We start from the raw sequence: 25,629 nt of genomic DNA, 5'->3' as shown, positions 1-25,629 counted from the left end.
ATTACAAGTAAAGTCCAAGATGCAGTTATTTTAGTAAACTTACATGTTTTATTGGTATATCTTATGAGTTTAATTTTCCTGTTTTTTTTCTTAATAGGTGTGCAGTTCAGCTTTCACACCTTTCATTTGGAAGATCATCATGACTATTTACTCATCACAGAGAATGGTAGCTTTACCCAACCACTGGCACGCCTGACTGGTTCAGAACTTCCTTCAACAATCAATGCCGGTCTCTATGGAAATTTCAGGGCTCAATTGCGCTTCATTTCAGATTTTTCAATATCATATGAAGGATTCAACATTACATTCTCTGGTGAGAAAACAAACAAACTAAAGTAGCTCTCTTAGTAACTTAAAAAATCAGTTTTTTAAAAGTATGAACATTGCTTGTGATAAAATGGAGAAGGAAAAAATAATAACAAATAAATATAAAGAAGAGACTGCAAAGAAATGAGACAAATAGTTTAAAGGAAAGTCTAAAATGCTTTGAAAATTGTTTATAGTAATAAATTAAAAGGTACTTTGAAATAAAGTTAAAACATAAATTAATTCACTAAAAATCTATTGGAAGTACATTAATTAATTTTTAAGCTTATAGTCCTGCACAATCTAACAAAGAGCAAACCTAGCTCAATGTTTTTTCTTAAAGATTTGTTTTATTTATTTCTCTCCCTTTCCCCCCGTTGTCTGCTCCGTGTCCATGCGCTGTGTGTTCTTCTGCATCCACTTGTATTTTCAGTTGGCACTGGGAATCTGTGTCTCTTTTTTGTTGTGTCATCTTGCTGCATCAGCTCTCCGTGTGTGCAGTGTCACTCTGGGCGGGTTGCACTTTTTTCATGCAGGGCAGCTCTCTTACGGGGGGTGCACACCTTGTGTGTGGGGCTCCCCTATGCAGGGGCACCCCTGCGTAGAATGACAGCATTGTGCATGGACCAGCTTACTACATGGGTCAGAAGGACCTGGGGATCAAACCCTGGACCCACCATGTGATAGATGGACGCTCTATCAGTTATGAGCCACATCTGCTTTCCAAACCTAGCTCTAAAGCCCAAAGAATATAACATGAAAAAATCAAATATATTTTTAAAGTTTCAATTGTACTCAAAAATGAAATGTTAATTAAACCAGTAATAGTATAGTAAGTAAGTGATGTGGCTATCCCTCTCTTCTATAATTCTTCATCAATAGATAATATTATGATTTGGATTCCAAAAAAAATGGTGCTTTTTGTAAGAACCAAAAAAATAAAAAGGACTCTTACCTCTTAGAGTTCTACTTTGTATTGAATGGAATAGTGAGAAAACAGTTATTTATCAATTTATAGACAAATTAACTGGTAAATCTTATACCAACTTGTTAATGTTAAAATTGTGATATTATAATTTATTTTTATAACCATAAAAATACTACCCTTGTTCTTAAACTATTTTTGCATTGATTTTGATAAAAACTTTCATCTATTAAAATAATTAAAGCATTTCATAATGTATAATACATGAGTATAATCATTTTTAATCCAGAATGTATAAAAATGTGCAAATAAATTTAAAAAAATAATAACTAATCAACATTAAGAAATTTCTTTTGTTGTTTATTGCCGTCTTAGTAAGTATTCTGTGTATACTTCTTAGGACTGTATATAAATTATAATACTGTTGTTTAATCAACTTTCTAATACTCTGAAGAGTGATTAGTTTCATTTTATGGTGTTCATTCATGGCATGGGGAAAATGTCTTTGTAAATCTAATTTTCAGAGTACAGGCATTTCAGTCTTATAGAACCTCCTGTATCAGAAGTCACACGATTTTCAATAAATGAGCTAATTGAACTCCTTGTACACTAGAGTCAGAAGAGACTATCATTTAGACAAAAAAAAATTAGTAAATTTATTTCAAAAGTGTAAGTTATTTCTTTCTAAATATTTTGTTCCTGAAAATATACATATATTATGCCGTTATTATGTTAAAATCTATGAAATAGAAATTATTTATAATGCAAAAGAAAAATGAGGTAAATAACTACACTCTCAATTTATCATTCAAGAGTTTAGATTTTCTTATCACTATTGAATATCACACATGAAAGTATGTATCCTTTATCAGTTCTTTCACAAAAGAAACTTAGGTGTGCTGTCATCATATACTAACAATTATATACATGGTCACTGTTTATTTATAACTAAAGACTAAAAATATCCAGCTTGGAAAAAATAGTGATATACCCTTAAAAGTGATGACTATCCTTTTCTTTGTTCTCCCCTTCCCCTACTCCGGGGGATGGAGGGCTCTTTCTCCTTAATTTACAGAATATAACCTCGAACCTTGTGAAGATCCTGGAATTCCTCAATATGGTAACCGAATTGGGTACAATTTTGGAGTTGGAGACACTCTGACCTTCTCCTGCTCGTTGGGTTATCGACTGGAAGGGACATCAGAGATCATTTGTCTTGGTGGTGGCCGACGAGTGTGGAGTGCACCTCTGCCAAGGTGTGTGGGTACGTGGTCAGCTGCTTTCATTTGCTTGTATGTGTAGTCACTGTCCATGGAGTTGCATGGTTCACACCCTTCTTTTTTATAATCTGTTCAATTTATCTTTTATGTCATATTAATTATTTCAATTTTTTTCAACTTGGCACTTTGCCGTACCTTGATGAACTAACTGATTTCTCTCAACTGCTCCATTCAAGCAACCATGCTTCCAAATTTATTTTCCAATGAGAGGGATAGGGACTGAATAGGTAGATGAGAGACAGAGAGAGAGGGAGGGGGAGTGGAAGAGAGAGAGAGAGAGAGAGAGAGGAGAGATAAAATTTTATTTGACAGCTCATAGAAAATGAAATTCTTATATTCTGTTGATAGTATATTCTGAATGAAATTTTGTTAATACTTTGTAGCAAAATTAACATACATAAATGATGATTAAAGGGGAATATGTGCAAAGAATAAGTAATTTAAGGGCTACCAAGGTGTTTATTGACTCAATGCTATCTATATAATGCATCTTTTATGACAGATGAATTGAGATGGACATTTATTTCATGTTGTGAGATAAAGAATAGCAATAAAGTATTAAAAGTTTGGACCACCAACTCAACCTTTGGAAATGAATGTTTTCATTACTAAAAGGAAAAAAAACATATTTTCAGTAGGAAAAATAAAGGACTTTTTCATGAGGATTTGTTATCCTCTATTTAAATTAAGAAGTAAGAAGCAAGAATTCCTTCAGATCATCAGTTGTTTAGTGATCACCAGTACTTATTTTAATGCTAGAATAAAATGCAAACTGTTGTTTTATGATAATTTCATAAAGCTATTAAAAACTCTCATAAACATTTAAGGTGAATTTTTGTTATTTGTAAAATTAATTCTGCATCTCAAATCTGTGATAGTTATCATATGCCACAAAATCAATGACATTTGTAGAGATTTCTGGTTCAAGCCCCTGGCTTTTCCTCTGAAGGCAAAAATGCCTTCACAGATGAAGCTGAGAATAAAGACATCCCCTACGCTTTATTGAATATATTGCCTGGCATATCACATGTGGGGATCCCTGTGGAACCCCAAATCTAGCCAAAAAATACTGTCTTCCAAGAGATTGTTTTTACAGTCCCATAGGGTTATATAACAGACAAGATGATATGTATGTATGTATGTATGTATGTATGTGTATATATATATATATATATATATATGTACACACATCAAATGAAATTTCTTCTTAAAATCACAGGCTTTTGTAGTCAAAGCACAAGCAACCAAAGAGGTTAGAAGTTGAGAGGTGATGAGTGTTACACTTTCACAACATTTTTTCCAGGAAGTTATGTAAGTTGTATTCCTTCTGGGCTTTCCCCCTGCTGTTGCCAGATCTGGAATTCCCATCCTTTTCTGAATTGCTCCCATTTCCGTTTTTGTTTGGTCTGACTTCATTATCCAAAGTCAGTTAGTAAAGACCTTAAGAATAGTCTAAGTGAGAACTACAGAATCAGAGTGCCTGGGTTTATATCCTGCTCATTTGATACTAGGTCAATTCACTTTTCTAAGTTTCATTTTTCTCATCTGCAAACAGTTACATTAGTAGCACTTAATTCCGGGTGTTGTTATAAGGATTAGAAGGGATTAGCCTGGTCAATGAAACACCTAACACAGGCTTTAAAACATAAGAAACATTCAAAATTCAGATGTTATTACAATGCTTATTAATTCGAATAAAATCTTTTATTTGTCCAGATCATCAATCTAGTTTATAAAACAAATTTTAGTAGGGATTAAATTCCAATTTATAAAACTCTAACATTTGTGAGAGTATGCTAGGCTTTTTCATATATAATGTCATTGAATTCTCACTATAATCCTGTCATTATTATTATTCCCCCCATTTTTCATTTTAAAAAACCCTTGAGACTTAGAGATTTTAAGTAATATGCCAAAGATAATCAAGGTCATAATTGTCAGGACCAGGATTTGTATAAAGATGCCTCATTCCAAAGTGCAACTTTTTCCCCCTGGGTGGTTTTATCATAAGTTTTAGGAAAGGTGAACCTAGAAGAATTCTAAGTCATAAGGAATTAATATTTTTTCTCAAAGTACTAAATACATACAAGGCTGTCATACAAACTGAAAGGGAATTGTTTACATATATATTTTTAAGGTTTAGAATACACTTAAAATAGATTTTAATAAATGGATTTTTGAAAATCTGACATTGCAAAAAAAGTTACTTCAAACTAGTTTTGTTTTTATTTAAGTATTTCTCTGAGAGTTGGTTTATTTTTGCCTAAATCTTCATTGGGAAGGATGAAAGAAAATCACCCTGAGGACAAATTTGGAAAACAAAGTTATTGCTGTGCTTGCTTTTGAGCTTATTGAAATTTACAATTAAGTCTATTGACTTTAATGAATTTCACTGTAGGTATACATTTAAATTATAAGATATGGAGAAATATTCTCTGAAATAGAATATATTTTTATAACTGTACTTCTCCAATTTTCTTTGAACTTTTCTTCACACTTGCCTGTACTTTAAAAAAGATCTGTTTCTTTTTCTATTGCTGGTTCTGTACATGCATATGTATATAAATCTTACCTTATCTTTTCAAAGTTCACAGTCTTTAGTAAAATATGTTACAGTATTGTCAGTATTCACATGAGCATATACCCAATTTTAGTGATATTAGTTTTTTTGGACAGCTTCCATTTCTCCTCAGGTTCTTTGTGTTTTACTTCATATGTATCAAACAGCAATTCTCTGTTCTATACTTGCTTAAAAATCATTGTTTGGTTTTCAGCACTGCCAACCTCAAAGAACACTTATTTTGTAGACAGTAGCCAAATTATAAGTAGATTGTGTTTCCAAAGTTTGCTTCTGTTTTAGTTATTTGGAATCTAGATTGTATTTTTCCCTGCGACAAGGTTCTAAATGGGATGGATATATTTCCAGAAAAAAAAAATAGAGAGAAAGTTTTAAATTTTATGTCAAGTATAAAACCAATACTAACATTATCTAAAATGACTTAAGTGTATGTAGGTTATATATGAATGTATCTGACTCTTTAAACAGTAAGGCAATTGATAATCAAAGCTAATTTTGAATACATACCTTTGTTTATTTTTGTTTATGTATGCTTAATTTTGGTTCTATATTTAGTATATAAGTTGATTGTGTTTTTCAGTTTCTTTTGTTAAAAGTTATCTTAATTCTAGTTTCTAAGATGAGTAATAAATATAATTTTGTTAACATCTGCATTTAAGCTTTTAACTAATATGTTAACAAAATACTATAATACGGTAACACTATAAAAATGGTGTTCTACAAATTTTAAAGGATTATATCCTGTGGTCTCAGTCAAAATATCACCAATGCTGGGAAGGAGGTTTAGCAAATCAGTAAAGGGGCAATGTGTATAAAAACTCAAGGTTTCACACAACATTAGGGGCAAAGCCATGACTATCACAACATTCTCTGAGTCCAAGTCCTGTCCTCAATGTAGAGCAGCACACCGCTGACTCTGACTGGAGACTTCACTGAAACTGGCAGGAAATATGACTTTCAATATTTTGGATACAAGGTTTCAGAACACCACTCAAGTATTTCCTTTATTTTAGTTAGAGGGAAACTTCAACCACAGCATATTTATTGAGGTTCACTTAAGTGCAAGGAAAGTTGAAGAGGCTAGAAAAGAATCTTGATAGAAATTGAGAGTGATAGCCACTCAAAAAAAGGCTTTTCCTCCCCAACTAGTGGTCTACCTTACCCACACAGAGTTCACATTCACACTGGAGCATTTCCTAAACTGCCTGACCACCTCTGGCAAGATGTTTAAATGTCTTTCCTGCCAAGTTTTTCCAAATGCAAAATGCAGATATTCACATCCCTACTGCAAGATAGCTCCAAGCAATAAAAGATGAGATAAAAGTAAATCTCCTGGTAACCTACTTAGCACGTGGCTCTTGCGCAACTAAACATTGTCCTTTTTCTTTGTGCCTTCAACTCTCCCTCCACACCCCACCCTACTGTGTTGCCAATTTTCCTAAAGGCCATGGAGACAGATAGCTGTGAGGAGTGATTTTCACCAACCAGCAAGACAGAGGAGAGGAGTGAGAGGGAAGAGCAGGGAAGGCATTGAAAAAGTTTCAGTATGCTATCGGATTCTAAGTACTTAACTCACAAAATTTCACTCACTAGTTAGTGATAAAGGTGAAATGTTTCCTTAAAAAACATACATACATATATATATATATATATATATCTTTATTTCCACAATTATGCTGTAAATTTCAGAGAAAATAAAAGTAATTATTAGGGAAAATGATATGTCAGTGGACATACTATTTTATATACAAGTATTTGTACTAGAGAGCCATATTTCTAAGGAAACGAATATCTGGTTAGCTTTTTAAGTGGCAATCAAATGTACAAAAGTAAAATATGAAAGAAAAAAAAGATAAAATACAGAAAAGTTGATTACTTTGAAAATAAGTAACATTGTCTTGTTTTTGGTCAAGAAATAAGAAAATAATTTCTTTTTCTAAAAGTTCACAATACAAAAAAACATTGACATTTCCATTGCCACATCAGAAAACAAATTGCTTGTTTTCACTTTGTCTCGAAATATACCAGGAACCAAGCCAGCTCATGCTGCAAATAAACAAGGAGTTAATTAAAGAACATGTTTTGGAAATAGATTTGTTGGTAAAATATTATTAATGATCTGTTTTTAGGCAAGATTCCACACATTTTAAGAAGTCCACATTTTGAAGTCATTTTAAAGGTATTAATACATTCATCCTCATAATCCTCCATTTACCACATCTACTTCTATTTCTAATTTCATGTGTCATTGATTTTTCATCTGACCTTGGACAAGTAACAAAATCTTCCCTTAATTATGAGTCAAATGAGAAAAAATAATAGCTCTACCTTACACATCTGTATATTTTCCTCACTTTCCTGATGCTTTAAAATGCCATTTCATGTTCATTATTTATTATTTAGTTTAAAAATGAATATTAACAATAAAGGAAACTGGAAATGGGGTATATGAGAACTCTCTGAACTATCTTTGTAACTTCTCTGTAAATCTAAAGCTATTCTAAAATAAAGATTTTTTTTTTAATTCCAGAAAAAGAAAGTATAAAATTCATTTGAAATTTATCTTTAAACAAATTGTTTGTATTTCATTGCAGACTCCAGCTCTTTATACTAGAATCAAATATACATGTATATAAATATGACTGATCTATCAAATGCAGGTTGTAGATATATGGCCCTATAGAAATTAGTTGGGTGACTTCATACAAATGTCTTTATGCAAATGTCTTAATTTTCTGTGCTTCTCTTTTCTGAAAAAGTGAGTGACATTATTGGTTTTATTCAGCCCAAATATTTCTTGTAAAGATAAAAGAAAATATTAGGTAAAAAGTGCTCTGATCATTCTATATGCAAAAATCCAATTATATTTTTTCTTGTTTAATATTGACTGGGTACACTGACTTCATGATTTAACAATATACATAATCTATAATATTAACTTATAATTGTTCAGTTCTTTATAGTTTTTTGAAGAATCTCTTGCTCACATTCTATGAAGTAAGCAGAGAAGGTATTATTTCCATTTTATAGCTGGGGAAATGCATGCTCAGAAAGGCTACAAGTAATGAATGGGATATTATACCAGAAACCAAGTCTTATAATTTTTAGACCAATATTGTGGTACTCCAGTCAGCATTTTTATTATCTTATTTATTAAGTGCCCAATTTTGGAAGACTACCATTTTTATGGAATATACCTGAGGTTGGCCAACTTCTGTAAAGTGCAAACAGTAAGTGTTTCAAGCTTTACAGGCCATATGATTTCTGTTGTAACTACTCAACTCATCACTACATTGTCAAAGCAGCAATAAACAATGCATAAATAAATGGGTGTGGCTGTGTTCCAAAAAAGTTTTGTTTACAAAAATAGGCAGCAAGCTGAACGTGGCTCTTGGACCATAGTACACTAACCCCTGCAAAAACTTATCAGGATTAGTCTACTTAATTATATCCCTTGCATTTGGTAATGTACTAGTTACTAATTCCTTAAGGAAAGATCCTTTTCTAATGCTCTAGTTTTATTTTTTTGTTGTTGGTTTTTTTTTAACTTAACATCTGTTTATTTAAGTAGCACATAATTTACTTGTTTATAAGAGAGATTAATCATGTTTTTACAGAAAGAATATTAGGTTTGTTTGTTTGTGTGATGCAGTTTATGGATAACATAATTTTCAACCATCTCCAAATCCTCATACCCAGATCTTGTCTGAGCTCTAGGACTGCATTTCCAGCTGTCCACTAAACTTCTCCATATGGATGTCCTCCTACAGGCGCATTGATGTCCACATGCCAAAAGAAAACTCATCATTTTCACAGTCAAATCAGCTTATTCTTCTACAATCTTTATTTCAGCTATTGAGTCATTCTCACCCAATCATTCAAGATAGAAATTGTGTCATTTTATACTCTTTCCTCTCTCTCTTTCTCTCTATTTATAATGGTGTAGTAACTGAGAACTACCACCTAAAACTACTGCTCAAATTTATCACCATTCTCATTCCCACTGCCACTATTCTAGTATATCTCTCATTGGTCCTCATGAAGATTAATATCATATCATATAGCATGTGCTAAGTATTATACTAAATGCTATATAAATGCACTTCTTTCACATAATCCTTCTAAAAACCATTTGAGAGGTCACTGTTAATATTATCCCATTTTATAAAATAAATAGATTAATTACATAACTTGAAAAATAGGTTAAGCCCTGCTCTTTCTAACTTGGATGCTCATATTCCAGTAATTACATATATAATTTCACTGTATTACCTTCTGCTTTCCAGCTGGACTTCTATTTCTAGCTTTTTCTTATCTAATTTATCTTCAGTATTTTTACCAGATATATTATTAATAGTTATCTACTGATGAGTAACAAATCAGCACAAATTTAGGAGCCTAAAAACATATTTAATACCTTTTGGTTTCTGTGGGTCATGCAGTCAAGACTTAGCTGGTTCTTCTTAGAGTCTCAAAAGGCTGCAGTTAAAGTTTTGACCAGGGATATGTTCTCATCTTGAGTCTGTGGTTCCTTTCCAACTCTTTTGATTACTGGAAGCAATGTGGTTGTAGGACTGAGAGCTTCAGTTTTTGCTTAGGTACTAGCAGCCATCTGCAGTTCCTAGAGACAACTCACAGTTCCTTGTTATGTAAGCTTCCTCAACACAACTACTTACTTAAGCCAGGAAAGAGAGTCTCTAACATCTGAAGTTTTGTATAATCTAAGATTATCTTAGGAGTGATTACAAGAAAATCATAGGTCCCAACCACACTCAAGGGGAAGAGATTCATTAAGCTGTGAGGACCAGGAGGCAGTGATCCTGCGGAGGGTGACCTTCAAGTCTGTCCATTATATTTAGAAAGAACAAGTCTTTTGTCTATTCCTTCTTAAACTCACCAAGTGATTCCTCATTGTATACAGGAGAAAATGAAAAGTTCTTAAACCCCTTGATAAATTGGGCTCAGTGTCCTCTCCAGTTAGTCTCACATATACATCCTAGGAAAATAGTTACAATACCCTACCTGCCAATCCCAAACATGCACTTTCTACACTTTAAAGCATTAAGGATATGTTGAGGATTAGTACATACAAATTACCAAGCTCTACTTGTGTTGGCACAAGCAAAAAACAATTTCCTTACCTTAAAGAATGTAGATATAGAAAGCATTAAAAGGATCTGTTTAGCAGCTGGAGCAGCCTTTGCAGTTTAGTTTATTGAGTTTCTATTCTGATCACACAATTATAATTCAAGATGGCATTATGTATTGTTATCTACCTGTATTATTTTAATACATCAAGCAGTACACAAGTCTCCATTCTTGCCTCTTTTCTCCAAACCCAACAGTGGAGTCAGAATGTACTTCCTATAGTAAAAATTTAGTATCATTCTTTTGCTTAAACTCTTTCCATTGTTCTCCTTTGCCTTCAGTATAAATTCTAAATGTCACTTGCTTACAGACCCCATTCCATAATGTGGTTTAATCCATTAATTTTTCCAACTCACCTTATCTACTCAGTTTGCTCAAGAGCCTTCCCTGACCTCCCAAGAGTGGGTTAGACACACTTCCCCTTTGTTTGCTTTACCTTTTCTGTATTTCCACTTTCTATAATTCATCATGTTGAATGGAACTGCCTTTTTATCTGTAACATTATTTAGGATATAGAAAATTTCCAATACATTTGTTTAGTTGTTAAAGAAATGAATACATAATATAAACAAGGCAGAAGTGGATGTGGCTCAAGCAATTGGGCTCCCATTTACCATATAGGAGGTCCATGGTTCGTTTCTCAGGGCATCCTGGTGAAGGCAAACTGACCCACACAGAGGGCTGGCCTGCACAAGAGTGCTGGCCCATGCAGGAGTGCTGGCCTGCATGGAGTGCTGGCACATGCAGAGAACTGTTGCAGAAAGATGATGCAACAAAAAGAGACACAGAGGAAAGACAATAAGAGATGCAGCAGACCAGGGAGCTGACATGGTGTGAGAGTTTCACTCCAGAAGTGAATTTATACCTGTTTGACCCAAGGTTATAGCCTGAAGATTGGCCTAAATCTTAGTCATCTTTGTATCTCCTGTGTGTCTACCATTAAATTTGGCACATCACAGATACTTATTCTGAGCATAAGGCAGCTTAAAATTAATTCATCATCATAAACCAAATAAACCAGAGTAGAACATAAGCTACCCATAATGGTGTCATCCATAGGAAGATTTTCTTTGAAATGATCCTCTGTGTTATTATAGTCTTAATTTCTTTGGATGAAAATTTTAAATTTGATGAGGACTTGTAATAGCAGACTTTTAAAACTACTTCATTCACCACATATGCTCTCTTGCTCTGACTATAAACAATCAAGGGAGTGCATGTGGCTCAAGCAGTTGAGCTCCCCCTTCCCACATGGGAAGTCTGGGCTTCAGTTCCAGTACCTACTAACAAAAAACAAACAAGCAAACAAACAGAAGAGGGAGCCAACTCAGGGGAGCTGATGTGGCTCAGTGACTGAGCACTGGCCTCCCAGATATGAGGTCTTGGGTTCAATCCTTACTCCTGGTAGCTCAAAAATAAAAATATAAAAATTTTAACATTTTAAAAGTGCTGCAGACCTTGCTGTCTGTATAACTTCTGAGTGAGCTCTTCTTAGTTTTTTAGAGAATATGCCTAAGTGCATAAATACCTAGAGCATATTTTTCCTTCAGCTGTCTCCAATAAATAAATAAATAATGGCATTTATTATAGGAATTGGCTCACATGACCATGGGGATTGGCAAGTCTGAATTTTGTAGGGCAGGCTGCAAATTGAGAACTCTGAAGAAGGTTTCAATAAATTCTCCAGGAGAAGCTGGCTGGCTGGGAGTAGAGAGAGAAATTCTTTCTGACTGCTGAAAACATCAGTTCTCCCATTAAGTCCTTCAAGTGATTGGATGAGATTTCTCTCATTGCTGATGGTAATCTCCTTTGTTAACTGTAGATGTAATCAGCCATAAAGACAAGCAACTGACTAATAATGATTTAATTCCTTGAAATACCCTCCCGTTAACAATCAGGCCAGTACTTGCTTGACCAAATGACTAGATACCATAACCTAGCGGAGGTGACACTAGAGTTCAGTCATAATATAGAAATATTGAGAAACATGCTGAAAAAAACAGAATCAAGAGTAGAGCTCTGAGTAGAGCATTAAAGAAAAATAAATTTATTACCTAGAAAATAGGATATTCATCAACTTTTTCATCATACAGGCTAATTTTCATTTCTAGTTTAATGCATCTTTACTTAATTAGAATGTAACCAGTTCCTAGTATATGTTACTGCCAGATAAGGAATGTTTTGTAATAATAAAAGCTAATGTTTACTGTGTGCTTACTATATTCCAGGCATGGTCTTATGAGGTATGAATAAGGAAACTGAAGCACAGAGAGGTTAACTTTCTCTAGGAGAATATATTAAGTACATTTTTTTCAAATCAGATTGGATTAGAAGCAGATTTTTTGCTATATGTAAATATGAGTCAAGAAGAATAAAAGAATTAAAGGTAATATGGTTCTGATATTCTTTACATGTCTTCAAACTGGTTCTAGCAACAGTGACATCTGTAGTTCCCAGGAAATGCTATCATTTAGCAGTATAGATAACTAGAGGAGATAATTAAATGTATTGTTACTTGTAACTGAGTTTGGTTTTAATACTATGTCTCCAGAGAGGGTAGGATTTAATTGAAGTTGCAATAGACTGACACTACCTATAAGACTTTTGAAACTGGGAAGAAAGGTCATTGTCACATTAGGCAAATATATTTTTAAAGTTACTTCTAATTGCATGTTTTTATAAACTCCACATCTATTTGTTTTATGTATGTGTGTACATATTTTTTTTCCATTTTAGCCTCATAATATTGAAAATAATAGCAGAAAATGTGTGTCATTCACATAAAGTTGATTTTTAATAAATGGTTTCATTGTTTGTCATCTGGTAATGCACTTAGCTATTCTATGCTCAAATGTACCTGGAGCTTTGAAAACAGACAAAAGAACATTGGGGCAAACCAGAACTATCAATTAATAACAGTGCATTATATTAAAGAACCAATCAGCCTCGAGTTCAGGGACACTAATGGGAGTAGGTTTAGGGGTGAGTACAAGAGAGTAGGTCTATGATTATTCTGCTTTGCAAATGCATTCGGTCGCTAAACAATTGTATGTAATAAAATTAATTTCATTTTTCCATCATCATTTCTGTTTTTGTAGCTATTTTTTCTTCAGCTCAGGCTCAGCTTTCTCAAATCCTGCTCCTTCACTGCAGAATAAAGCAGCTGAAGTCATTTCCCTCTCTCTATTATATCAAGACAGTTGCCATGGAAATAATGTAATGTTATAAAATAAATATCATAAGTTAAATCCAGAATCAAGGGACAGATGGGCAGATATGGGAGACTGTGCTTATTTAAATAAACAATAACCTTTGAATCATAAAAGATGTCGAGGTGAGTTACTGAGAAAACATGAGAAAAATGAACTTAGAGGTTTAGGAAGTTGTTTGAAGAATTTAAATATTGCACTTGAAACAGGTGTTTTAAGGAAAAGGATTTACAAGTCTATTAACCCTTCCACAAATGAAATTTCTGGTTATGACACATGTATCTATATCTCTACACTGTATCCAAGTTCTCTCTTCTCATCTCTCTTTGAATCCCAGTTCAATTATTGGTATGCTCAAGGTGTAGGTAACATTTTTCTCTTCATGTGCTTTAATCAGTCTACAGAGGCTATGTTTCAAAGGGTGATGGATAGCTTTTATTTCATGCATTTTACTGTACTTTTCAGAATTTACACTAGTTGATGTTTTCTTATGTTTGATTACAGAATTCTGTAGGCACAGCAGTGAAATATTAACTTTTTCTAAGGTGTAAAATTAGAATTTCAAGTGAATATAATCACTAGTTTTTAAGAGAGATTCTAGATTTTGTTTGTTCTGGAAAACTTTTCAACCCCCTCCCTTTGAAATGCCTTCCTCATCTGTTTGCTTGTTGTTTGTGTTTGTGGTCTGCTTGTTTTCCCTTTAGGAAGCATAGGGAACCAAACCCAGTATCTCCTTTTGGGAGGTGGTACTCAACTGTGTGAGCCACATTCCCTCCTCATCCTTTTTTTTTTTTTTAATTCTCAGATTTTGTTTTGCTTTTCTGGCAATGTAAAATAATTTCCCACTGGTTCAATCATTATATTTGAGACAATTTGATGTAACTTTCATGGGTAAAACACTATAGTGGTGATTTACCAACATATCTTTGTGCCTGTCTGTGAGGAAAACCAGGTAATTCTAGTTTTCTCTTCAGAACATTCTTAATCAAATCTAGGCTAGGGCACCATATTCCAAATTCCTTTGTTCATTTAACACCTATACAGTCAATATCCTTTTATTTCCATTGAACAAAGTTTAACAGGAATCTTGCCTTCATCCTTCGAAATGACGGCATGTAAAAATTACCTGGTGAATTTTATAGAACTCCAAATCCTCTACTCCCTTCTAAGAGCCTCTCTTGCCCTCCCTGCACCACCACCCTAAGGTCATAAGATCTTGTGACTTTGTGACCTTGTAGTGAGCCAGAACCATTAATGTTACTGGTATACTACCCTAACGTACATGGGTTTGAAACAGAAGGTTGAGATCCACCAAGGAAGAGAATGATATTTTAGGGTATCCCCTTGAATTCCATATTTTCTTATGACCTTGGAAAAATCATAATATGCCATTACAGGTTTGCCTTTCAGGTACAATTTCAAGTATATCATCATTGATTCTCTTATGTTTGTACTTTGTTTTTTCCTGATTCCATCTTCTAAAACATCTTCATTTTCTTTTATTTCATTCATTCGTCTCATAATACCTTTTTCATAAAAGTAGAAACAAACATTAAATGTACAAAGAAATACCTAAAAAAGAATCAAGCAGCTAAAAAGACATGCAGATTGCTGAGAATTAATTAGTATCAAGGGATTTGTGAGTTGTTAGTCACAAAAAGAACACTAGATATGGAAATCATATCCTTGAAGAATTGTCAGCCTTTAATTGTCTTCCAAAAGCTATAAGGTATACAGAAATGAAATAACATAACATTGTTGAGTGCTTTCTGTGTGTACGACACTCTACACGGCACTTTAAGGACTTTCTCTTATTTACTCCTTACAATAGTCTTATTAGGTAACTGTTAGAATCTTCAATTTTCATATTGGGAAATCAGTGCTCAGAGAGGTGAAGTGATTCACATTAATTATAATAGCTAATAATTAAAGTATAGATTTGTCTATATTCCAAATCTCTACCTCATACTTAGTTTATATGAATTTTTTCAGCATTGTAATAACAATGCAGAGTTAAGTAACATGTTTGTTTTGAAAAGTATAAAACCATACTGAGAACATTATTTGTTCTTACTTAATTTGGGTTGGAGGGATGGGGAAGAAATGTTTGGGGAATAAAATTACAATTCTAGAATTCTTCTAGAAAAGAATTATTCCTTGAATTTGTTTACCAACTTTACAGGATAATTTTCAAGATAAGCAATTTTTATAATATTTAATTCATTTCCAAATTTTGAGGGCTTTTTGAGAAATTATTTATTCAAGTTTTATGCGTTGGGCTAAAATAGAAATGTAAAAAAATTAAAATAATCAAATTTTGAAAACTATTTTTATGTATTCTAATTAGGTTTAAAATTATTCTTTGTGTCATGAATGAAGATATGACATTGAAAACGTTCAAAAATTTTAATATCTATTGTTTGTACTTTCTTTCTTTCTTAGGAATATGTCCCCCAAAAGTTGAGATCAAGAAGTCTCTTTTATTAATAGGTCAGGGTTTTCTCATTAAACTCTCTGACATCTCAGCTTTGCGATTCTCTGAACTCAGTTCTTTGAAATTTAGTTTTCATTTACTCATTCAATCATTCATCTATTCATTAATTTACCAAATTAGTTTGAGTAACAAACTATGTACTGTACTATGTGATAGCAATGTAACAATGATGAATTAGGAATTAGCAATCACTTTGTTAGGACAAAGAGGTGGGTTTTATATAAGAATCAGAAATAAAATCTGTAAGGTAACTGAGAGGCATAATATTCTTTCTGGAAGAATAGGGAATACCTTCTCAAAAATAACATTTTAATGAAAATGAGCTAACTTTTGCAGAAGAGAAAAGGTGAGGAAGTCCTCTAGGCAAAGGGAGTAACATAAGTAAAAGTGGTAAAATTGAAGTACCTACAAATCCGTTTTGGGTCTGAATGGATCTTTTTGTAGTTCTTTTTTGAATCCTAATTCAATTATTGGTACACTCGATATGTAGCTAACACTTTCTTCTTTTTGTTTTTTAATCAGTCCATGAAGGCCACATTTCCTACAATAATAGCTTTTAATTCACACATTTTTCTGTATTGTTCATTTTACTGGAATCAATATGAGATAAATAGTCTGTACACTGGAGAAACACTCTCTGGGTTTAAATGTTGATTTTTGAAGTTGAACAGAAGCCTGGGTAGACATTTTATTAGAATTGACATGTAGTAAATAGTCTGTACACTGGAAAAAGACTTTCTAGGTTTAAATGTTGATTTTGCAGTTGAGAAAGCTACTTAACCCCTCTGGTCCCCTCTATGCAAATTGGAGAAGCAATCAAATTTCTTGAGTTTATTGAGTTTTTACTATAGCAAGATATTGTGCAAAGTGATATAGATGTATTAAGTTATTTAATCTTCTCAACAAGTCTATATTGTAGGAATCCATCTCCATTTTACAGATGAGAATGTTGAGGTACAGAGACTTTGCTTACTTTAAGTAGGTGTGTGTTTAAGATCAAACAACACACACTGCCTAATTTGTACTTCATTATTGGGAGACCTTATTAATTTAAATGAATTCATGAACTTAGAATTCATTATTTTGTATACAGACCAAATTAGAAGGCCTACTTTGCCTTCCGGAAACCTGAAGCTGAAAACATAACATTTATCACTGCTTGGTGCAATAGGAAGAAGGCAAGGACTGGACAAAATGAGAGGCAGACAGGACATTGTTGATGGAGAATACTATATGCTATGTTAAGGAGTAATGGGAATCTCTTAAGATGTTTTAAGCAAAGAAATATTATGGTCAAATTCATATAGCTATTTTAAGATATTTACATGATATTTCAGGCAGCTGTATATATGGATGATGAATTTGGATTTTCTCAGCTTCAATTTACCTCACTGAAACTAGGAAAACATATTAAGAAAGTATTCTGGTCTTCCATACAGAAGGTGATGGGACATAGTAATAAAATTAGAGAAGAAAGGGCAGTTTTGAGAACTAAGGAATATTTATGCTAGAGATATTTTCAGAATGTTTGACTATAAACTGTCTTCATTTTCGCAAATTACATGATGAATCAGTTATTGTTTAGTAAGGTCCTAATTCCTGGAATAGATTTGGTACAATATCTTCAGTTCAGAGGCACGTAATTTTCAACTCAGAATTACAAAACTCCTTTTTTATATTCTTTTCCATTGCTTTCATATCATACCTAGACCTTAAACCTTTCCAGTAGCCAACCTCCTCTTGAGGATGCCACAGAAAGAATATGGAGAAATATACACTATGCCTGTTGCATGGTCTCCAAGCTCCAAACAGAGGAACATTCCAGCTGAATGTACAAGGTTGTAAACCACAGGGAAGGAGCAAGCTGAGGAAAAATTGCAAGTCATCAGCATATAGATGGTCTGGAAAGCCAGGAGGTTAGATGAGATAATCATGGGAAAAAGTGTAGTCAGAAAAGTAGCCAAGTCTTGGAGCACACCTTATTTAAAGATGTGGAAGATAAGAAAGAATCAGCATAGGAGGTTGGGAAGGAGACTGGTGTCTTGGAGGCTAAGTGAAGTTAGGGTTTCAAGGAGGAAGGAGTGATCTCTAAGTCAAATGCTGCTGAAAAGTTAAGATGAGGGTTGTGAATATAGGAGCAATGTGGAAATCATTAGTGACCTTGACAAATGCAACTTCAGTGAAGTTGTAGGGTGGAAGCCTGAGAAAATCAGAAGAGAATTACAGACAGTGAATCCTGGCAATTCTTTTGAGGAGGTTTACTGCAAAGATTGGTGAAATAAAGTGATGGTTAAAGGGGATTTGCTAGAAAACTAGTTTTCTTTCAACTTTTTATTATAAAACTTCAAATATATCTCAAAGCTGAAAGAGTAGGTTTAACAATTGTTAATATTTCTCCATATTTATTTTTATATATTTCTTCTGAATTATTTGTAAACACATTGCAGTAACAGGTATTTCACACCAAAATATTTTAATATACATTTCTAAAATTAAGGTCATTTTCCTACATAATTGTTTTAAAATTACCAGGTCTAGAATCATTTAATGTCTAATACATGTTCACATTTCCAAAAAAAGTTCCCCCAAATGCTTTTATAGATGCTTTATTAAAATAAAATAAAATAAAATAAATCTTATATTTGTTTGTCATGATTCTTTATTCATTTTACTCTAATTTCACTTACATTTTTGTTGCTGTTTTTCTATGATATGTCTTCCTGAAGAGGGCTAGGTCAGTTGTAGAATATCCACATTCTGCACTTTTCTGTTTGTTTCCTTGTGATGTCATTTAACTTTTTTTAGTTAACTATTTCCACTCCCCACCTCCACACACTTTTTGTCATGTAAACAGCAAATTAGGTCTAAAGATTTGATTGGATTCCAGGTAAACATTTTTTGCCATAGTAGTTCATGGGTGATTCTTGTACATCATTTTGGAAATAATTAGGTGTTACTTGTTATCCAGATATTCCAACATTATGGCTGTTGTTTGATCCTATTATTGAAGGTGATTTTTTTAAGGTGGAAGAAAAAAAATAACATTTGTTTACTAATGAAAATGATCAATAAGGAGGAGAAATTAATGACGTAAGAGAGCAGCAAATTAGTAGAGTGTTATTTTCGCATAGATAAGAGTAATGAACAAGTGAGGCTTTTTGCCACATGTAATGGATCACACAGGAGGAAGCAGAGAATTGGGGCATAGACAGGTGGGATGAGGTGGTGCTATGCTAGCAGGAACATGCAAAAATTCTCTTTTGATTACTTCAATTATTGTTGTCAAGTTGGAAGCAGTCTCTGAGCTGAAAGGGAGGAAGGAGGAGATGTTGGATCTTTGGGAAAAGAAAGGAAGTCATGAAATAGTCATAAAAGAGTGGATTCAAGAAATAAAAGAGTGGATTCAAGAGTGATTCAAGAAATACTGAAAACAAAAAATGACAGTTGTGCTTTGAGAGAGTGGCAATGAACAAAGAATATAAAACTCATCAAGCAATGGGGAGGTTAGTAGATGAATGTAAAAGGAGTGGTATATTCTGGAGGTGATATCAAAATGGCAACATGGATATACCATGGAAAATTCTTCCCTCATAAACAGCTAATAGTAGTACAAACCCCACTTGCTTAGAACTTAGAGGATGATAGGACTGGAGAAGAACTCCATGGATACTAAGTTGAAAAAAATGAAAAATAATCTCCAAGAATAGGTAGGAAATTTTCATCCCAGACCCACCAGTCTTTCTCTTCCTTTACATAGAGCTGGGGAGTTGTGCAGAGGCCAGACAGCTGGGGTCCCTCCAAGTACAAAGACAGACTACACAGCCACTTGCAGAAGTGAAATAGAACCCCATGCATATCCAGGCACAGGGAACTAAGTACACAGAGACATAGTGCAGAACACAAGACAACTGAGTCATGCTTCATGTTACATCCAAAAGAGCCCCCATGAAATAAAAGAGAGGAAAAGAGACTGTGGCAGATCTGTTGGCAAGAGATGTACACATTCAATTCAATTCCTGCTGACTGGACCACCTAATAGCAAAGGATTGACCCACCCTTCTGAATTGACACCATCTAGCACCGGGGGCAGAATATCCTAATGGGAAAGAAACTGGAGGCAGAAAAGCCTCACAGAGGAAAAAAAAAAAAAAGGTGGGGGAGGAAAGTGAACTATTGGAAGACAGGATGGATCCCAGAACTAAAAAGTGTAAGAAAAAGAGGTGCTGAGTGAGGGAGAGAATTTAAACAAATCAGGATCTAGGAACAAAGTCCTGAACAAGAAAAAAACAAAACAGATGAAGATAAGATTCCCAGAGAAGAAACAGAGGAAAGGAAGTTTTCTTCTGGCTGCGAAACAATTGCCTAAATGTGCAATCTTTAAAATCACACCACATCCAGGGAAAGATTCAGATAAGGAAGAGCTGAGAAAACCTAGATAGTTAAACACAGGCTACTCTAAACTCCAAATGTGAAAGAAGAGTCTTAATGGAAAGCCAATCAACAATGAAATCCTAGAAAAGAGGGAGAGACTGACTTTCAGTGATAACTCTTCAAAATAAACAGATCCTCAGACATCAGCAAAAAGTGACAAGCCATAGGAAGAATCGGGAAGATATGGCTCAGTCAGAGGAATAAATTAAATCTTCAGAGAAGGCATAGAATTTGGAGCAATTAATCAAAGAAAATCAAACAAATCTCCAAAATTAATTCAAGAAGATGAAGGAAAATATAGATATAAAGCTAAAGGTTATTAAGAAGAAAATGTGTGAGCAGAAAGAAGAATTTGAAAGTATAAAAAGTAATATAACAGAAATTTGAGCATGACAGTAGAGATAAAAATATGCTAGAGTTACACAACAACAGACTTGAAGAAGCAGAAGAAAGAATCAGCAAACTAGAAGACAGAGCAATCAAAATCAAAGTCTGAAGAATAGATGGAGTAAAGAATAGAAAAACTTGAGCACTGTTTCAGGGATTTGAGTGACAGCATGACATGCACAAGCATACATGTTATGAGTATCCCAGAAGGAGAAGAGAAGGGGAAAAGGGTCAGAAAGAGTATCTGAGGAAAGAATGGCTGAAAATTTCCCAACTCTTTTGAAAAACATCAATATACATATCCAGGAAGTGTAATGTAGTCCAAATACAATAAATCCTACCATAATGAGAAAGGGAGCAGTCAAATAAAACACAAAAGATCAACTATACAGAAAAGAAGGTTACAATCAAGAAAAAGAGAGACAAAAAAAAGATTGACTTAAAAAAAGCAAATGGCAAAATGGCTGAAATAAATATTGCCTTTACAGAAAAAAGGCAAATATTAATGGATTAATCTCCCCAATCAAAAGAGACAGATTGGCAGAATGGATTAATAATCATGACCCAACTATGTGCTGTTTACAAGAGACTCATCTTAGACCTAAAAACACAAATAGGATGAAAGTGAAAAGATGGAAAAAGATATTTCATCCAAATAGTAAGCAAAAACAGCTGGGTAGATAGTGCTAATATTGGACAAAATTGACTTGAAGTTAAAAGCTGTTATAAGAGACAAAAAGGACACTAATTTTAAAAGGGTCAATCCATCAAGAAGAAATAACAATCATAGATATTTATGCACCTAACCATGATGCCCCAAAATACATGAGGCAAACCCTCACAAAACTGAAGCGTGAAATAGACACTTTACAATAATAATTGGAGACTTCAATACATGATTCTCATAAATAAATGGATCATTTAGACAGAAGATCAGTAAGGAAACAGAGAACATGAATATTATGATAAATGAACTATACTGAACATATACAGAACAAACTCATATAGAACATCCATACATATGAGATAAAATTTTCACAAGTGCACATGGATCATCCTCCAGGATAGACCACATGCTGGGTAACAAAAAGTCTCAATAAATTAAAAAAGATTGAAATTATACCAAACATCTTCTCTAACCATAATAGAATGCATCCTGAAATCAATAACAGGCAAAAAAGCAGAAAACACACAAATATGTAGGAATTAAATAACACACTTTTAAATAATCAGTGGGTTAAAGAATAAATTACAAAGGAAATCAGTAAATAACTTAGATACAAATGAAAATGAGAACACAACATATCAAAATTTATGTGATGCAGCAAAGATATGCTGAGAGGGAACTTTAACAAAGAAGAAAAAACTAAAATCAAAGACCCAATTGCACACCTTAGGAACTGGAAAAATAATAGCAATCTAAATGCAAAATAAGCAGGAAGAAAGAAATAACAAAAATTAGAACCAAATAAATTAAATTGAGAATATAAAAGCAAAAGAGACAATCACTCAAAACAAAAAATGTATATTTGAAAAGATCAATAAAATTGGCACACTCTTAGCAAGATGGACAAAGAAAAAAAGAAGATGCAAAAAAAATAAAATCAGAAATGAGAGGGGAGACATTACTACTATCCCCACAGAAATAAATATGATCATAAGAGAATGCTATGAGAAACTGCAAGCCAAGAAATTATGCCAACAACCTAGATGAAATGGACAAATTCCGAGAAACACATGAACAATCTACATTGTGTTTAGAAGAAATAGAAATATCAACAATCTAATAACAAGTAAAGAGATTGAATTAGTAACCTAAAGCCTCCCAATAAAGTAAAGCCCAGGAATGGATGGCTCCACAGGTAATTACTGCAAAACATGCTGAAAAAAATTAATACCAATTCTGCTCAAACTCTTCCAAGAAATTTAACAGGAGTGAACACAACCTAACTTAAACTATGAGGCCAACATCACCCTTCTACCAAAGCCAGATAAAGATACTAGAAAAAAAGAAAATAGGGAAAATTTTCTCATGAATATGATGGAAAAATCCTTAACAAAATACTTGCAAATCAAATCCAACATCACATTAAAAGAATTATAAACCATGACCAAGTGGAATTTATCCCAGATATGTAAGGGTGGTTGGACATAAGAAAATCAATTAATATAATACACCACATTAACAAAATGAAGATTTAAAAAAATGATATGATCATCTCAATTGGTGCAAAAAGTCATTTGACAAAATTGTGCTTTCTTTTGTTATAAAAACACTTCAAAAGATAAAAATAAAAGTGTGATGGTTAGGCTAATGTGTCAACTCAGCAAGATAATTATGCCCAGTTGTTTGGTCAAGCACATGCTGGGCTAATTGTAATGCAAGGACATTTATGGATTCTAGTCATCAGTAAGTTTACTGCATAAATGGCTGATTACATCTATGTTCAACAAGGATGATTGCCACCAGCAATGAGTGGCATTTTATACAATCAGTTGAATGCCTTAAAAGGGGAAGTAATTTCAGCCTCAGAGAGAATTTCCAAGCTCATCTTTGGACAGCCATTGTCTCCCAGAAACTCATCAAGGATCTTCATTGGAATTTCATTGAACCCCTGGTTTGCAGCCTGCCTGCAGAACCTGGACTTGTGTATCCCCATGGTTATATGAAAGAATATTATAAAATCTCATACTATTTACAGATATCTCCGGTTGCTTCTGTTCCATAGAGAATCCTGACTAATACAGCTTGGTACCAGGAGTGGTTCTTGAAGAATAGAACCTTGGACATGGAATGTCTGAGGTGGTCCTGGGAGTTTTGCAATTGGTTGTCTACTCTAATTGGACTCAAGGGAACTAATGATTCTTTTTCCAATAATATGGAGGCCTTAATGGTCCAGGCATGAGTAGGCAATGGAGATATGCAAAATAATCATCAGTGGATTCCCCTACTTCCATGCTTAGAAAAGGCAAGGATCTGAGTGAGAGTGTTTTCAATACCTTAAAAGTTTTATGGACTCAAAAAGTTTAATGATGCTGACTGACTCCTCCTCGATACTCTGGATACAATTACCAAAGAAAGAGGTGAGCTAAATTTTAAATTTGCAACTGTAAATGCTGCACTAATGATCTGAAAATTTCCTTGTGTGCTCTGAAAGAAAATCTTGTTTTCTACAGTCACAGGCTTGAGCTATCTGAAAATCAAACTCAGACTCTCATTAGATGAGTAGCAGAGTTACAAAAGAAACTAAAGTCTCAACCTTGCAGGGTATCTGCAGTTAAAGTGAAGGCATTGATTGGGAAAGAGTGGAACCCAGAGGATTGGGATGGAGACATATGGGATGATGATAATATTGTTGGGGACACTGGAACCCTAAACTCTTTCCAACCTCCACCATGCTTTGAAGAATATGCCTCCAAGCACTGCCTAAAAAGATTTATCCTGTCTCACCAGAAGAAAAGGCTAAGGAATGCCCTGAGGCCAGCAGCTTGCAAGACATTCCTAATTCTTCTCCTTACCCACCCCTACCACCCCTCCTTTCTTCAAGACCTATGCTAAACTAAAATCACAAGTTCCCAAAGAGGAAATACAAAGTGTGACCCATGAGGAGGCATGTTATATTCTGCAAGAACTGCATGAGTTCTCCAACATATATAGACAGAAATCAGGGGAATATGTGTGGGAATGTATACTAAGGGTATGGAATAATGGTGGAAGGAATATACAGTTGGATCATGATGAATTTGTTGATATGGGACCACTAAACAGAAATTCTGGATTCAAAGCTGTAGCTTGAGAGGTTAGACAGGGCTCTAACAGTTCAGGTGGCTGACAGAAACATGGACCAAAAGATGGCCTAACATGTCTGAGGCTGAGATGCCTGATTTGCCCTGGTATACAGTAGAAAAGGGATTTCAAAGGCTTAGAGAGATTGTAATGTTAGAATGAATTTACCATTTAAGACCTGCCCACCTAATATAGGAATGTCCAGAGGACACATTTTTAATGGGACAGTAAGGGATAAATTTGTAAGACTAACTCTATCTTCCCTGAAGATCTCTGTTGTTACTCTTCTCTGTAGTCCAGATATTACTGTAAGAAGGGCTCTAATGAAATTGGAGTCCTTAAACGTTATGGGAATGATTAGATCTTGGTCCAATAAAAGTCAGGTTTTAGCAGTTAATCACCAAAGACAAGGTGGGCATGGTTACTGCAATGAAAGGCAATTTCAAACATAGTCTGAGTTGTATAAAGTTATGCCATTGGCCAATAGATCATGGGGCACCAAGAAGTGAAATAGATTATCATCCTCCTAAATGTCTTCTAGACCCCTGTGTAAGCAGAAGAGTTCTAGTTCAAGTGAATAAAACCCTAACTCAAATTCAGAAACAGAGAATCATGGCCCCTTAATCAATTACTATGATTGAGACAGTTTACAAATCCAGAGCTGCTTGAATAAGGAGAAGGACAGGTCCCCTGGGGGAAGGATCCTATTAAACTGCCAAAAATTTATACTGTTACTCTTCCTCCCACCTTTCCCCAAGAAGACCTACAACCTTTTACCAGAATAACTGCATAGGGAAAAGGAAATGATCAGACTTTTCAGGGATTATTAGGCACTGGCTCAGTAGTGACATTAATTCCAGGAGACCCAAAACATCACTGTGGTTCACCAGCCAAAGTAAGGGCTTATGGAGGTCATGTGATGGATGGAATTTTAACTTAGGTCCATCTCACAGTGGGCTCAGTGGGTTCCTGGACCCATTCTGTGGTTATTTCCCCAGTTCCAAAATGCATAATTGGAATAGACATACTTAGTAACTGGCAGAATCACCATATTAGATCCCTGAGTTGTAGAGTAAGCACTATT

The 25,629-nt window shown here is 34.1% G+C and overlaps 1 protein-coding gene across 2 annotated transcripts in view; it reads left to right on the top strand.

Moving 5' to 3' along the window:
* The window catches only part of CSMD3 (CUB and Sushi multiple domains 3), a 1,328,729-nt gene that overhangs the window by 843,241 nt on the left and 459,859 nt on the right, over positions 1-25,629 (top strand). For both annotated transcript variants that reach the window (XM_058275930.2, XM_058275932.2), the window contains 2 exons: positions 98-313; positions 2,307-2,495. In XM_058275930.2, coding sequence (XP_058131913.1) covers positions 98-313; positions 2,307-2,495 — 405 coding nt within the window. The remainder of the gene's footprint in view (positions 1-97; positions 314-2,306; positions 2,496-25,629) is intronic.

The sequence above is a fragment of the Dasypus novemcinctus genome, chromosome 14 (genome assembly GCF_030445035.2).
Source record: "Dasypus novemcinctus isolate mDasNov1 chromosome 14, mDasNov1.1.hap2, whole genome shotgun sequence".
Classification (NCBI taxonomy): domain Eukaryota; kingdom Metazoa; phylum Chordata; class Mammalia; order Cingulata; family Dasypodidae; genus Dasypus; species Dasypus novemcinctus.
The sequence above is the reverse complement of the archived record's forward strand: the minus strand, read 5'-3'. Positions and strand labels throughout refer to the sequence as shown.